The sequence below is a fragment of the Melozone crissalis genome, unplaced genomic scaffold (genome assembly GCF_028551555.1).
Source record: "Melozone crissalis strain CALT ecotype California unplaced genomic scaffold, PUWL_Pcris_2 ptg000090l_1, whole genome shotgun sequence".
NCBI lineage: Eukaryota > Metazoa > Chordata > Aves > Passeriformes > Passerellidae > Melozone > Melozone crissalis.
Genome location: NW_026535867.1, coordinates 4,420,740 through 4,434,580, shown reverse-complemented (window position 1 = coordinate 4,434,580; position 13,841 = coordinate 4,420,740). Strand labels below are relative to the sequence as shown.

The 13,841-nt window shown below is 35.6% G+C and overlaps 1 protein-coding gene across 1 annotated transcript in view; it reads right to left on the bottom strand.

Moving 5' to 3' along the window:
- CFAP47 (cilia and flagella associated protein 47) overlaps positions 1-13,841 on the bottom strand; it is a 260,765-nt gene that overhangs the window by 32,858 nt on the left and 214,066 nt on the right. Inside the window, exons 58-59 of the mRNA XM_054291296.1 lie at positions 5,043-5,202; positions 4,326-4,417 (exon numbers count right to left, since the gene is read on the bottom strand). Of these exons, the coding sequence (XP_054147271.1) occupies positions 4,326-4,417; positions 5,043-5,202 (252 nt within the window). The remainder of the gene's footprint in view (positions 1-4,325; positions 4,418-5,042; positions 5,203-13,841) is intronic.

Genomic DNA, 13,841 nt, shown 5'->3' with positions numbered 1-13,841 from the left:
AAACAAAAATCTGTTCAGTTAGTTCCCAGCAGCACTTGCAAATTTCTCTCTTATCTTTAATCATTGAATTTATCTTCATTTTAGTTCAACTGCTAATAGGAATTATGGCATAGTTTGAAATATGCTAGTAAGAAAGGAAGACTGAAAAAAAAAAAAGGTTTTATGATTAAATGAAAGAATATTAAGTTACTCTTTGCTTTCTTAATTTAAGGATACTGTTATTAAAACTTCAACTTTAATAGAAATATTCCAGAATAAAAATCATTCTCGCATGAGCTTCTGTTGGAAGCATCATAGAACTTCTTTCATTTCAGTAAGTGATTTTAATTTACTACTTCCAAAGTATGTCTTTTTCATGACAAAGTTTTTAGGCTTTATCTTTTACACTAGTTTCTATAAAGCCTATTTCAACAGAGGGTTTTTTCTTTGTTTGTTTGTTTGGTGTTTTTTTTGTTGTTTTTTTGCTGTTTCTTATTTAATAACACAGAAAAAGAAGAAAATTATATAAAAGCACTGACAAAAAATGTTTTCCCAAAGATCTAGCACTTCCTAGAGTTCTGGAAATCAACATGAAAAAGAACAGCTGACCACATACTTTTTAGTTTCAAGATCTGTAAGTCATTTTCATCAGAGTTTGACCCAATGTTTCTTCAAAAATTAACTCTGAAGTTAAGATAAGGAATTATGATCAATAATTTGGAACCATATTGTGCCGAATCAATATGCAGGGTTTAAAAAAAGAAGAAGGAAACTCCTTTTCTATATCATTTTTATTTAGCTTCAACTTTCAGTTCTGGCACTTTATTTACTCTGCAAAATAGATAATAACATAAGTTTGGGTGATTTCCTTTCTCCCTTGGTCCTTCCCTGTTTAACATGGTGTAAGTAATTTCTAGAGATCTCTTGGAATTTCCATGAAGGAGAGTTACTGAAATAGGTAAGCACACATCTTTTTATTTAAATGTATGACCTTATATAAATACAGTTTTAAATCTATATTTAAAAATAGATTACATTCTCTGTATTCCACTAGTTTACCAAATGTTTCAGATTACTGTGTGCACATTGTGTCATTTTCTATTCTACAGTTCATCTTACTACCAAAATTGATTTTACATTTTCTTTTTCCAAAATGGCTACATAATATTTATTAATAAAATTCAGATATTTCTAGGATTTGACTGGACAAGTCCCTGAGCAAGCTGCCCTTGAGCAGGTGCTTGGATTAGAGGACCCCCAGTGGTCCCCTCCAATTAAAATTGCTGTATGCTTCTTTGACTCTACACTCTGCAAGAATTAAAAGAATATTCTGGATGACCATCCATTTGTAATCAATTCTATAAGATAGCCAGGATATCACCTACTTAACATGTACTACATGGGTTGTGACCACTGATCATTTTAATTGGTCTCGTGAGATAGAAAGCCAAGTGACTTCTACAAGTTTAAGTATATTAAGATGCAAATAAGAATGACCCAAAGATGAACTCCTTAATATACCAGCAAAGCAGTTTGGGTTTTTGACACAGAAACTTGTAGCCTCCAGGCAATTCTAATAAATGTCTGCGTTTAGAGAGATAACAATAGTCTTGATCATTACCCTTTTTTTTTTTAAGTAGATTTCTTGTTATTATCTGTTTTGGATTTATATCTTACAATGCAAGTTTTCTAAATACCCAATTATAACTGAAAACCACAGGTTTCAGAATCAAAGTAGGAATGGAAAATTACATAAACACACTTAAAAACACCTATTTCTGTTTTCTGGGACATTCTTGAAAGACCTAAATCTTCCTTGGGAAAAAATATTAGCCCAACATAACATCCTGATGGCCAAAGAACTATATGTACTCAAAATTAATGCAATGCATTTTTATGTATTACAAAAATTTATTGAACATAAACTAATGGATAACAGGTATAAATATGCCACAATTTAGTTTTACTGTTTTAAAAAAGCATTTAGGAATTTGAAATTACTTAAGGGTTGTTAGCATGTTGTGACAATGGTCACAAGGGTTCTTGGATGAGGGAAGAGACGGGAATGTTGACTCCATGTTCAGAAGGCTTGATTTATTATTTTATTATTTACATATATATATATATATATATATATATATATATATATATATATATATACACATATATTACATTATAACTATATAACTATACTAAAAAGGGTAGAAGGAAAGGTTTCCTCAGGAGGCTAGCTAAGAATAGAATAGGAAAGATTCATAACAAAGGCAGCTGGCTTGGACAGAGAGTGAGAGCCAGCTCTGCTGTGACTTGTCACTAAATCCAAACATCCACAGGAGACCAGTCACAAATCCACCTGATGCACTCCACAGCAGCAGATAACCATTGTTTACATTTTGTTTCTGAGGCCTCAGCTCCTCAGAATGGAAAAAATCCTAAGAAAGGATTTTTAGTGAAAAGATGTCTGTGACAGTACGTGAGCTTCGGATCATACACAGAAGTGAGGTCACTTAAGCCATTCAGTAATGCTAAACATTTTAATTCATAACTTATACAGAAAGCATTGGGTCCTGCACTTGGGGCACAACAACTCCAGGCAATGCCCCAGGCTTGGGCAAGAATAGCTGGAAAGCTGCCCAGGGGAGGATTTGGGGATGTTGATGAAAAATAGTCTGAACATGAGCTCAGATGTGCCCAGGCAGCCAAGAAGGCCAATGGAGCCTGGCCTGGAACCGGAACAGGAACCTGGCCTGGATCAGGAACAGGAACCTGACCAGCAGAACCAGGACAGGGATTGTCCTTGAGAGCTGTGTCCAGTTCTGGGCCCCTCAGTTCAGGAGGGACATTGAGGGGCAGGAGAGAGCCCAGAGAAGGACAGAGCTGGGGAAGGGTCTTGAGATTAAGAAGAGTGACTGAGGGAGCTGGGGTGTCTAGCCTGGAGAAAAGAAGGTTCAGGGGGACCACCTTCATCTCCAGACCAACCTGGAAGGAGGGTGTAGCCACGTGGGAGATAATCTCTTCTCCCAAGTACAAGTGACAGACAAGAGGAAATGGCCTCAAGTTGTGCCAAGGGAGGTTTAGATTGGATATTGGGAAAAATTTCTTCATGGAAAGGGTGGCCAGGTGATGGAACAAGGTGCCCAGAGAACTGGGGGATCATCACACCTAAAAATATTCAGAAACCACAGAGATGTGGTACTTAGGGACACGGTTTAGTGGTTACACAGAGTTAATGGTTGGACTCAATGATCTTAGAGGTCTTTTTCAACCTTAATGATTCTGTGATTTCAGTGAAAGCAACAGCCCAATAAAAGGGAGATTTGAGGAGTACCACTGAATTACACAACAAACACCCACATTAATATACATGGATCTAATGCTAATGAGACTCATTAAAGCCATCATTTTGGGCAACAGTTGATTACATGATAATATTCTGTTTCATTCCTTAAGGTATTAAAGTACAAATTAATGACATGAAAGCTCTAATTAATACCACATCATTGGCATTTGTCTACAAGTAAAGAGTTCTTAAGCAATATAAATTAATGGCAGTACAAATATCTATGGTTTTTTTCAGAAATTGTCCCTTTATCTTAATACATTTAATGTAGAAAGGTATTATATTCACTGATTCAATCCACAAAAAGTGAGCTGAAAGGACAAGCTGGTATAGAATTGGTCCCACATTTGCACATTGAGCTGTTGTTTCAGGGTTATAGATTTAAAAAGCTGTTCACAACTTCCTGTTTCCTAGCTCTGGAATTGTATCACACCTTAAAAATACAGATGGTCAAATATATAAGCATTTACTATCCCCAAAATAAGCAAGAAACCTCCAAGAATGTCACCCATCTTTTAATGCAAGTTTACTTCTAAAGAGCAAGGGGAAAACTTATTGCTGTTCACACTACTTTATATTCTGGTTTTGATGAAGAGATGAAATTCAAAGCTGAGAGAAGAAGCAATCATCTCCTCCAATATTTTGCACCCTGTAGAGTCTCCAGAAGGGTGTTCTGGATATGCAAGAAGTTCTACCTTTGAGTCAGCCCTGTGCTCAGCTTACCTTCAGCTCTCCAACTCAGGATTAATTACTGAAGGGCACAGCCCTTAAGATTTAAAACTGCCCCAAATTCCTTTTATCCACAATAAGAACAAAGTAATGATCTAGATTTGCTTTGGAAGTGGGAGAAGACTTTATTTTTAATATGTGATTTTATCTTTTTTAAGATATAGCTAAGAACTACTGCAAATTCTTGTGATCAAGCAGGTGAGAATATAACTGACTATTTGATTTTCTTAAATATTGTTGAATTTTTTTGTTCAAGCTTTCTTCAAGCATTACCTACCTGATTTCTGCTGTGGTGCTTCAGGTGTTCCATTAATTGGATAGATCCAGAGTATTCCCTGAGTTTCCCCATTCTCTGCTACAATAACATTTCTAGAAAAATACAAGTATCAATTAGACTGCTGAAAATTCTGTTTCCAAAGTAAGCTAGACTTAAGAGTTGTTGGAAAGGTTAGACTCTATTCTATTGTATGCTGTAATGCTAACCATATCAGAGAAAAATATGAAATAAAACCCAGCTAAATATATCAGCTATAAATTATATCAGCTACAACTCAGATTCACTTAATGTATTCAAACATTATAGATCTGCAAACATTTGGCCTGATCTGCATTTTGTCAGGTTATGTTTACACTGAGATAAGATTTTTGCAGTTTATGAATGACATAAAAATATCAGGATGTAAATTATTATTATCCCAAATATATTGAAAAAACCAGAGCTTTCATTTGCTCAATATCCATAACTGCACCAGCAGCCAGTACTCTACATTTTCTTTATTTAAAGCAAGAATAGATAGGTATTAAAACAGACAGATAGCTCCCCCTGAATCCGCAAACTTTGCAGGGTACATTAAAAGCTTTTGATGGATACCCACTGCCCTCAAAATCAGACACTGGACTGCCCTTGGGAGCTACACATGAATAGTCAATGGGATAAATGGTGATAGGATTGAGCATCTCAACCACTTTTTCCTTTCCCATTAGAATAAATTACCTGTTTAAGTCTGTGTTTGATTCACCAGTAACCTCATAAGGCCAGTTCTCACCGTTTCCCCTCATTACATGAATTACCACCACTGCTTTATAAATTTTCATTTCAGCTGGCATGAATAATACAGGGATTTCCAGTTTTTCTTTTGGAGCTAATCGGATTCCTGCAAGATGAAACAGATTGTTGTGGTATTTTGGAAGTTTTCAAAATATTTTCTATCATTTTACTCATATCTTTCCCTTTTTCTTTTTTAATCACTGTTTAACCTTTTATCATACTGTATGGCTGTCCCTGTAAAAAAATTCCATTTTAACCTGTCTTTGCTACAAAAAAAAAAACAAAACAAAACAAAACAAAACCACAATTAAGTGAATGTCCCACATTAAATATTCACTGTATTCAGTATTCAGATCATGTGTAACATATGCATGTCAATCCCATGATTTTGTAGGCCCTAAGTCATGTTTTTTTCAGCTGTCAGTTACATCTGTAACACTGCATTAAAAAGATTAATCCAAAAACAAATGCTCACATTCAAGACAACTATAATATATTTAAAAGAACCTTCATTACTGTTATTATACAAACCATGCTTTTTCCATATGATATTTTATCTGATTGATTTTGCTGCTTAAAAAAAACCAAACAAAACAAACTAAACTTATGTTGTCTGTAATGAAGGTAGCCTGATATTTTCAATCTTTAGGGGCCTTTTTCCAGTGACTTGTCAGTCTGCCAAGTTTCAGAACACTTCAGCTATTTCAGAAATAATCGAAAGATTACACAGAGTAGAACAAGTAAATCAGTCTTTTAACTAAAAAGCTCTTTGTTTGAAAAGAATTCCTGAAATTTGCAGGAAATGACACCTCAGGGTTAGGGTTTCAGCTTTAATTCTATCTGCAGAAAATCCTCTAAGTTATGAGTAGCTGCTTCTACATTAGGTTTTGAATGAGTTTTTGTGATAATATTTCACACTTTCTACAAAGAACAGAAGCTGATGCAGGTCTGTGGGTACCACTCCCTGAGAATGACTGGACATGCAGCATCCTCCTGGAGATTGCTTCTTTGATCACCACAGGTGGCTTCATGCTCAAAAAATGCCAGCAGGGAAACTTCACCTGGTGCTCCAAATGGTCACCTTCCTCCAGCCAAAACTCCTCAAGGTGAAAACCTCAGGGCTCAGAGTTGTGGAAGAGTGGGTGGTAGGGAAATTGTAATGCAGTCTTGGGAAAAAAAGGTGGATGCACAGAAGTTTGGGAATGAAGGTGGAAGTGCTGGGAGACTAAGTAAAATGATGTCAGACAGGAATCCAGGAATGGCCAGAAAGACAAAAAAAATTCAAGTCACATCAGGGAAGGAGAGAAGGGTTTGAAAAACAGCTCTCCAAAACACAGAATATGAGTCTGGACTCCTCATCTGCATTAACTACCTACCAGCTTTTAATGATAAAGTCTATTGGTGATAAGCTTTTTTTCTAGAAACACTCTTAAACTAAAATAAACTAAACAAATTAAGATGGGAAAATCAATTTTAAATTAGGAAGGTTTTGAATATTTAAAACCACACAACTCTGCAGGTTTTCTACCTCTCCCAGTTAAAAAGGCCTCAGGACATCAAATATAGGGAGACCATTGCCTCACTTTATTATGAATGGGAAAAGCCATAGGAAGTTCTTACCTAAACATATCTGAATTTCTGTTTGTAAGAGTTTTATCATATACTAATTATGAAAATTAACCAGGTGCTTTGCATTTGTGATTGCTTAATTCTTGTGTATTTGTAGGAGTTCATCATGGCAAGAGCAATTTGCCTTTGAAATAATTACTTGAAAAGTTTTGTATCATGAAAGAGCTTGAAAATATCCTAATTAAAAGTCCATTAAAATGTTAATATCTAAATGAAAAAAAAACAAATTATATTTTTTTTCCAATTTTGATAAAAATTTAAGATTTTTCTTTGGATCTTTGAAGCATTATCTATCAAGCCCATACCCAAATTTAAAAGATATACTACATATACATGCATTATTGGCAACTACATGGTCAAAGTGAAATTTTTTTTAAATTAGCAACTCATTTTTATTCCAATATCTGAAATAAATAAGCTGATATAAGGCATAGTTACAACACTCCTGAAGACATCTGAACTGGGATCCACCCCTTTGGATCACAAACCCATCACAGCACTGACACACAATTCTCCCCTAGTGAGAGAAGAGTCAGCTCTCTGCTGGGATTTGCCCACTTTGGGCTCACTCTGGTCCAGTTAAGACAAAGGCATATGATATCTTTGAAACAAAAGAGTACACTTCAGGATATATTTGCAAGTAGATTGCCTTGAATCCACACACACAAGGATACCAAAATAATGTAAATACTTTGTAACACCATTACAGTGCATCCTTAAGGTTCATTTGCAAAGCTTTTAACAGATGGCAAATAGAACAGACTGTAAACTCATAACCAGTCATACACATCACATTACATATTTTGAATTGTAGCTTAATGATGCCTGTTACAGGACAGAGCCCCTTGGTTTTTTTAAAATAGATTTTAATGCAGAATCCATATGATAGCATTCTCGGTCATTCTGGCAGAAAATTGGTTATTAAAGATCATGAAAAGACAAATTTTATAATATTGCTATTGAAACAGATTGTATTCACATTTTTAATAAAAAAATCTTCTTATTAGAAGATGCTAATAATAAAGGTAATTTTTACATCACCAGGCTTGCCTGCAGCTGTCAGCTAACCAACTGATCATTAACTGCTAATACAGATTTATTTCATTATGATTTTGGCCAGTTAATAAGATAGATAAAATAGCCATAATGGCAAATATAATTTGCTTTTATTTCTTCTTTCCCATTTAGAGAATGCAGGTAGCACACAAAAAATAGCTCTGTGTACAATTTTAATAAAATCAGTTTTACCTGCTCCTACTTGTCTGGGGACCTCAAGTACTCTGCCAAAAACTGATACCAATGGCTGATCCCTTGCCTTCACGTAATTATTTTACTGCAGTGAATATCCACAAATTCTGCGTAAGAAATCCACAGCAAGTCCCTTTTCTGAACATAGGTGCATCACATTTGATAAAAAGCTTTGGGCCAGATTTTGATAATACCTCACTCCTCTTTCGCTGTCCTACAGCCCATTAGGAAACAGTTAAATTTAGCAGAGTAAGCTCACTGACCCATTAAAGACTGAAGGCATCTGACTCAAACCAAGGGCTGCAATTTGAGTCAACTGCCTTACAAAGGAGTGTGTAGAGCTCTGCATGATCCCTCATTTCATTTTTAGGTAACCTTTTGTTAAGCCTTGCCTCTAGCCTCCCCAGAGGCTGCTGGAGAACACTGATTCTGTAAAAGATTCCTCAGGCACTAAACCTAGAATTCAGAACTGGATTAGATAATAAATCAAAATTAGTATATTTCAAATTCCTGGCTACAATTCTTTGGGACACTGAGCTGTGGCTGGGTTCTGTGTAACTTTTGTGTCAGCCCTAGAAAGTTCAGCACTGTGAGAGCTAAAATTCAAGCAGCAGTGGAGGTCAATAGCTGGGATGTTATTTGGAAGGAATACAGATGGGTAAAAATGCATTTTTTGCCTCTACAGTAGATTAGGAAAAAATGTTAAGAGCAGGCATACCAGGCAGCATCATGGTAATAAAACAGTGATGGCAAGGAACAAAATATTCTGCAATAAATCATTCTCCCATTTAACTTTAACCTAAAGCCATGTATTTTTCATATTAGTAAGGTGCTTTGTAGGCAGATTTTCTAGATGTTGAAGTGCATCTCCCTGATTCACTCCTCCTAATTCTGTAGCATCTGAGTGCCTCCCATTGATTTTACCCAGAAGAAGAGCACTCAGTTCAGCCTCCTTTAATTGAAAGAGAGAGATGAGACAGAGCTCAGAATATCTTGTTGAAGTCTCATGGAAAATCATTTAGGAGGGGGTACTTTTATTTGTTTGTTTTCTTGACAGTTTATCCATTAAAATTACTATAGCAGCATTTTGATTAAACCCACAGACAGCCATGCTAAAATTAGCACTGGCCATGTATGTAAATGTCAACTCACTATAATTAGGTCTGTTTTCTCCTATTATCCTCAGAATCTGGAAAGGGCAACCTCCAAAATATTCATACACAGCAGCTGCTGCTGGGGAATTATTGCTAATTTCTTCTCAAAGAGCTCATCCAGAAAAGAATTGATATCAGATAGCAAAGAGTGAGCAATTGCCAGCATACTAGTATCCAAAATGCATTGAAAAAGTCAGACCTAGGTATTAATTTCTTTTCATCTGCTGGAAGAGATAAAATCCTGGTTCAAATATGAAAACTAAGATCTTTTATAGCACCTCTTCCAGAAGAGTTTCATTGCTACATCAGTATTATAATTATTCAGTCTCAATGAGTAAACATAAATAAAATTTTCTAAATTGACAGTCATCATACAACAGCCAACAGCCTCCATCTGTGTAGATATTCAAAATTTGACTGGACATGGTCCTGGACCACCTGATGGAGATGACCCTGCTTGAGCCACAGAGAGTCTGGATGAACAAGAGAATCTCAAGAGGTTCTTTACCACCTAAGCAGTTCTGTACTTCTGGAATTCTGAGGTCATGACAGATCCACAGGCTTTGTCTTGTTTCTGTTTTTAAGAATTCACATAAAATGGACCCTTGTTTGCAAAACCAGACACAGATACTTTCCTCAGTGAATTGCAGGTGATATGAAAAACAGTGCACCCTACAAAGAGAAAGCACAAAGGCAAGAACAAGAGATCACCCTTACATAACAATTAGATTTGGGTGCATTTAAAGGCAAAGAAGCAGGATACTTCTAATTGCATCTTCTCTGGGTCAAATAAAATAGCACACAAAGCACTTCAAGGTATTTCAAGTACCATACAAATAGGCAAGTAAAAGATCTAATAAAATAACCAAGTAAAATGCCAAAATTTAAATTTGCTGCATCCCACGTTTTAACATTTACACCTTCCTTCCTTCCTTCCTTCCTTCCTTCCTTCCGCCACTTCCTTCCTTCCACCACTTCCTCCCTCCCTCCCTCCCTGTTCAGTAAGTTAGGTAAGTGGAGTTCAAGAGAGGTTCCTTTCACAGATGGTCCACAATGATTGCCTTTCTAGGAGACTCTCTGCTTCATGAATTATGGATACTCACACCAAGAGGTAGAGTTGTGTTTTCCCTTTCCTCTGACAGTTTCACAAAATCCCAAATACCTGAAGATGGAATGGACCTCTGACAGACAAATGGTCCAATACCTCTCTCTCAGCAGAGTCTACCTGGACCACATCCAAAAAGGCTTTGGACATCTCCATGGATGGAGTCTCCATAATTTTTTTGGGCAACCATTCCAGTGCTCAATCTTCCTCACAGTAAAAAGCATTCCCTTTGCTCAGATGAGAATTTCTTGTTGCCTGTCATTGGGCACCACTGAAAAATTCTTTTTTCCATCCTTTTTGCACTCTGTCTTCTGGTACTTAGACAGAAGAATAAAATCCCTCTGAGCTGATGAATTACTTAGTTGTAAAAGTTAAGTCATGAATATGCAGCTCAGATGCTAATAAACAATTTCACAAATGACTGGTTAAAACTTTATAAGTTGCTTTAAGAAAGACATGGCACAAATAAAGGCTTCACAACATCACTACCATAAGCATACAATAAAATGTATTAGAGCACGTTTATAAGATTTGTTCACCACTTTATGGATCTTGTATTAATACAATTTTGCATACTTCTTCCAGAGACATTCTGGATTATTTAATTAAGATTTTTCATTTAGAATAATTTCTTTCTGGTACAAAATAATAGATTCAAGTTAAACACTTGCTCTTTAGATTAAAATAAATGGTTTGAGAACAGGGCTCAGTAATTAAATATGTTGTTTCATTTAATGCAATTTATTTTGTTTTTAAATGAAGCATATCTGAAAGGCCAAGTATAAAGTTTTCCTTCCATTTATAAAATTCTCCTTCTCTAACTAACAGCTTATATTGCAGTTTCAGTAAAGATCAAAACAATTATTTTGATAGGTATTATATTTTGACCTATTATATTTATTTATTGTTGAGGTGCAGTAACAACTATGCTTACAATGGTTAAATACACTGAGGAAAAAAATGTTGCCAAGTAGAGTAATTCATTTCTCTGCTGACAACCAAAACAAGCAAAATCATACTTAAGATCTTCAACTCCAAGAAAACAAAAAAATACATGTAACAGAGATCATGAAAGTCACATTCTCTTATTATGAGACTAAATTAAAAACTTTTTTAAACCCCAATATAAAAATGTCACTTAATACATTTCACAACAAAGTCTCCATCACCTCCCAATTACATCTGATTATAAATTTTGATGTAATAACCTTCTGCAGTAATACACAAATCATGTAAAAACCTAAACTGATTTATCATAGATCACCCTGAAGCTCTGACTTTGGGTAGTTATTACAGAACAGTCTAAAAATCAAACAGAAAATGCACCCACATTCATATAGGTGCCATATTTCATTATATTTTACATCTCTGCTGTTACCTTATGCCCTTGTCTTGACACCATGGGGTATCTTTGCAATTTTCCTTCAGGGGTGCTGGGATGATTGGCTTGGGGTTCATTTGACAGAAATCCAGTCGGGCAGCACACCAGGAAAGCCACATCCAAATGAAGGACATGAGAGGGGTAAGGAAGCAAGGCTGAACTGAGCAGTACAGAGCAACACAAGGCAAATGTCAGAGAAGGAAAATCATTGAAAAGCCAAGGAATAGTTCAGCAATAGGGATGGAAAAATGAACAAAGCAAGCACAGGAGGAACCAGCAAAAGGGCAACAGGCATAGACAGTAACTTGCAAAATGAAGCCACAGCAAACACGAGCAGAATGTGTGGAGAAGGCCAGACTATTATATTAAAGTTTTTTGGCAGAGGCATTGCCAAAGAGATAAGAGTAAGGAGTGAAGAATAATCAAGAATGAAAGGAGTAACTTTTCTTTTTATCCTATGGTCCAATACTTGTTTTAAAACTTCATGGTGTACTGAGAGTTTCTCTTCCTTTCTCCTTACAAATCTATTTTATTCCTCCAATAATCTGAGAGTTGGTAGATCTACCCTATCCTCCTTTGACCAGTTCATCTATTTAAAAATTGTTTATCATCCTCATTTTCCTGATGACAATTTGACATTGATAAAACTCTATAGATCCTTCTGGCATCCAAGATCTAAATGTCTGCAACATAGTAATGTCTTAGATCCAGAGTCACTGAAAGCAGGAGACAAACTTCAAAGCTGAAGAAAAAGATGCAAAACCTCTTCCAAATCAGCACTGTAAAAGATGCAATACTATACCTCTTCTCTGAGTGATTCTATTTGTGACAGACTAAACAACAGAAAAGTAAAAACTCAGTTATGTTAGGTCAATTTTCCTTTCCTAAGCTAAATATTAATTTTAGTTCTTCACACATGTAAATATAAGTGACATTCTCAGGAGAGATTAATTGATAACTAGTTCTATAGAAGAAAGACCATAAACACAGGGTGGATGGAGAGTGCTGAGCTGAGTGGAGAGATAAGATGGCCAATAACAATAGGATCTTACATTCTCTACTTCATTAACAGAAAATCTACTCAACCTCTCTTGCCCCTCTGCTATTGTGTGTTAGTTGTGTTCTGTGTACAAAAAAACACTCTACAAGCACAACCTGCCTATGATCTCAACAAAGTAGACAATCACCACATAATATATTTGAAAATGCAAGAGCCACACAAGAAATGGCATATGCTTCTTAAACAAGTGTAACTTTCAATTTAGTGCCCAGCCACTAAAACCACCACCAAACTTTGTCCTTTCTCCCTTAAGAAAAGTTCATGTTACCCTAAGATAAAGTACTAGCAAGTAAATTAGGACTATGACAACTTCGCTATTTCTTAATCTTTTTCTAGATTGAATCGTACACAAAAGTGTCTTGAGTTCATGCCTGAAAGGAAACTGTAATTGCTTCAGTTCAGATGTAATTGAATTTCTGACATACATCAAATATCTGATTACTTTTGACAGATGTGTTTTTACTTTCACTTTAAACTTCATGGATATACGTGTCTTAATCTGATCTCTGAAAGCACAGTCAAATTCTGAAGCTATGGCAGATTTTAATCAAAACCTGCAAAGTGTTGTGAAATCACTAATGACACCAGTTGCTGTTACATCCTTCTACTTCTTACATGCAACCAAAAATTGTACTGCTTGATACAAGTATTCAGAAGATTTATCACACTTCATACGGCAGACAGTAACTGGAAACGATGTGACTGTGAGTCATATATATACATATATATATATATATATGGGGGGGAGAGAGAGAGAGAGAGATAGTGTTACTCCATTGTTACTCCTTTTCATAATTCTGGTAAGTACATTCTTCATCATTTGAGGTTTTACAGGTCTCTGTAGTAAGGCAGAATTGATTTCTGCCTTTTTTTTTGGTCTTTTCACACTCAAGAAAATAGATAAAGATGGTAAGAGGAATCCCTCTTTAAAAGTAATGTTTGCTTATTAATTTGACTTGTGTCATAAAACAGTAGCTGAGTGAATGACAGAGCCCACAATATGGTACATATTACATAGTATTTCATAGCTATGAACAGCAGTATTGTTGTAAGTGGACTAACAGTAACTTCTTCTTAGCCTATCAAATTAGACAAATATTTTTATTGCTCCACTTTTGTATCCTTTTGACCTACTCTACTTCATGTGCAACATGCTAAAATCAACATG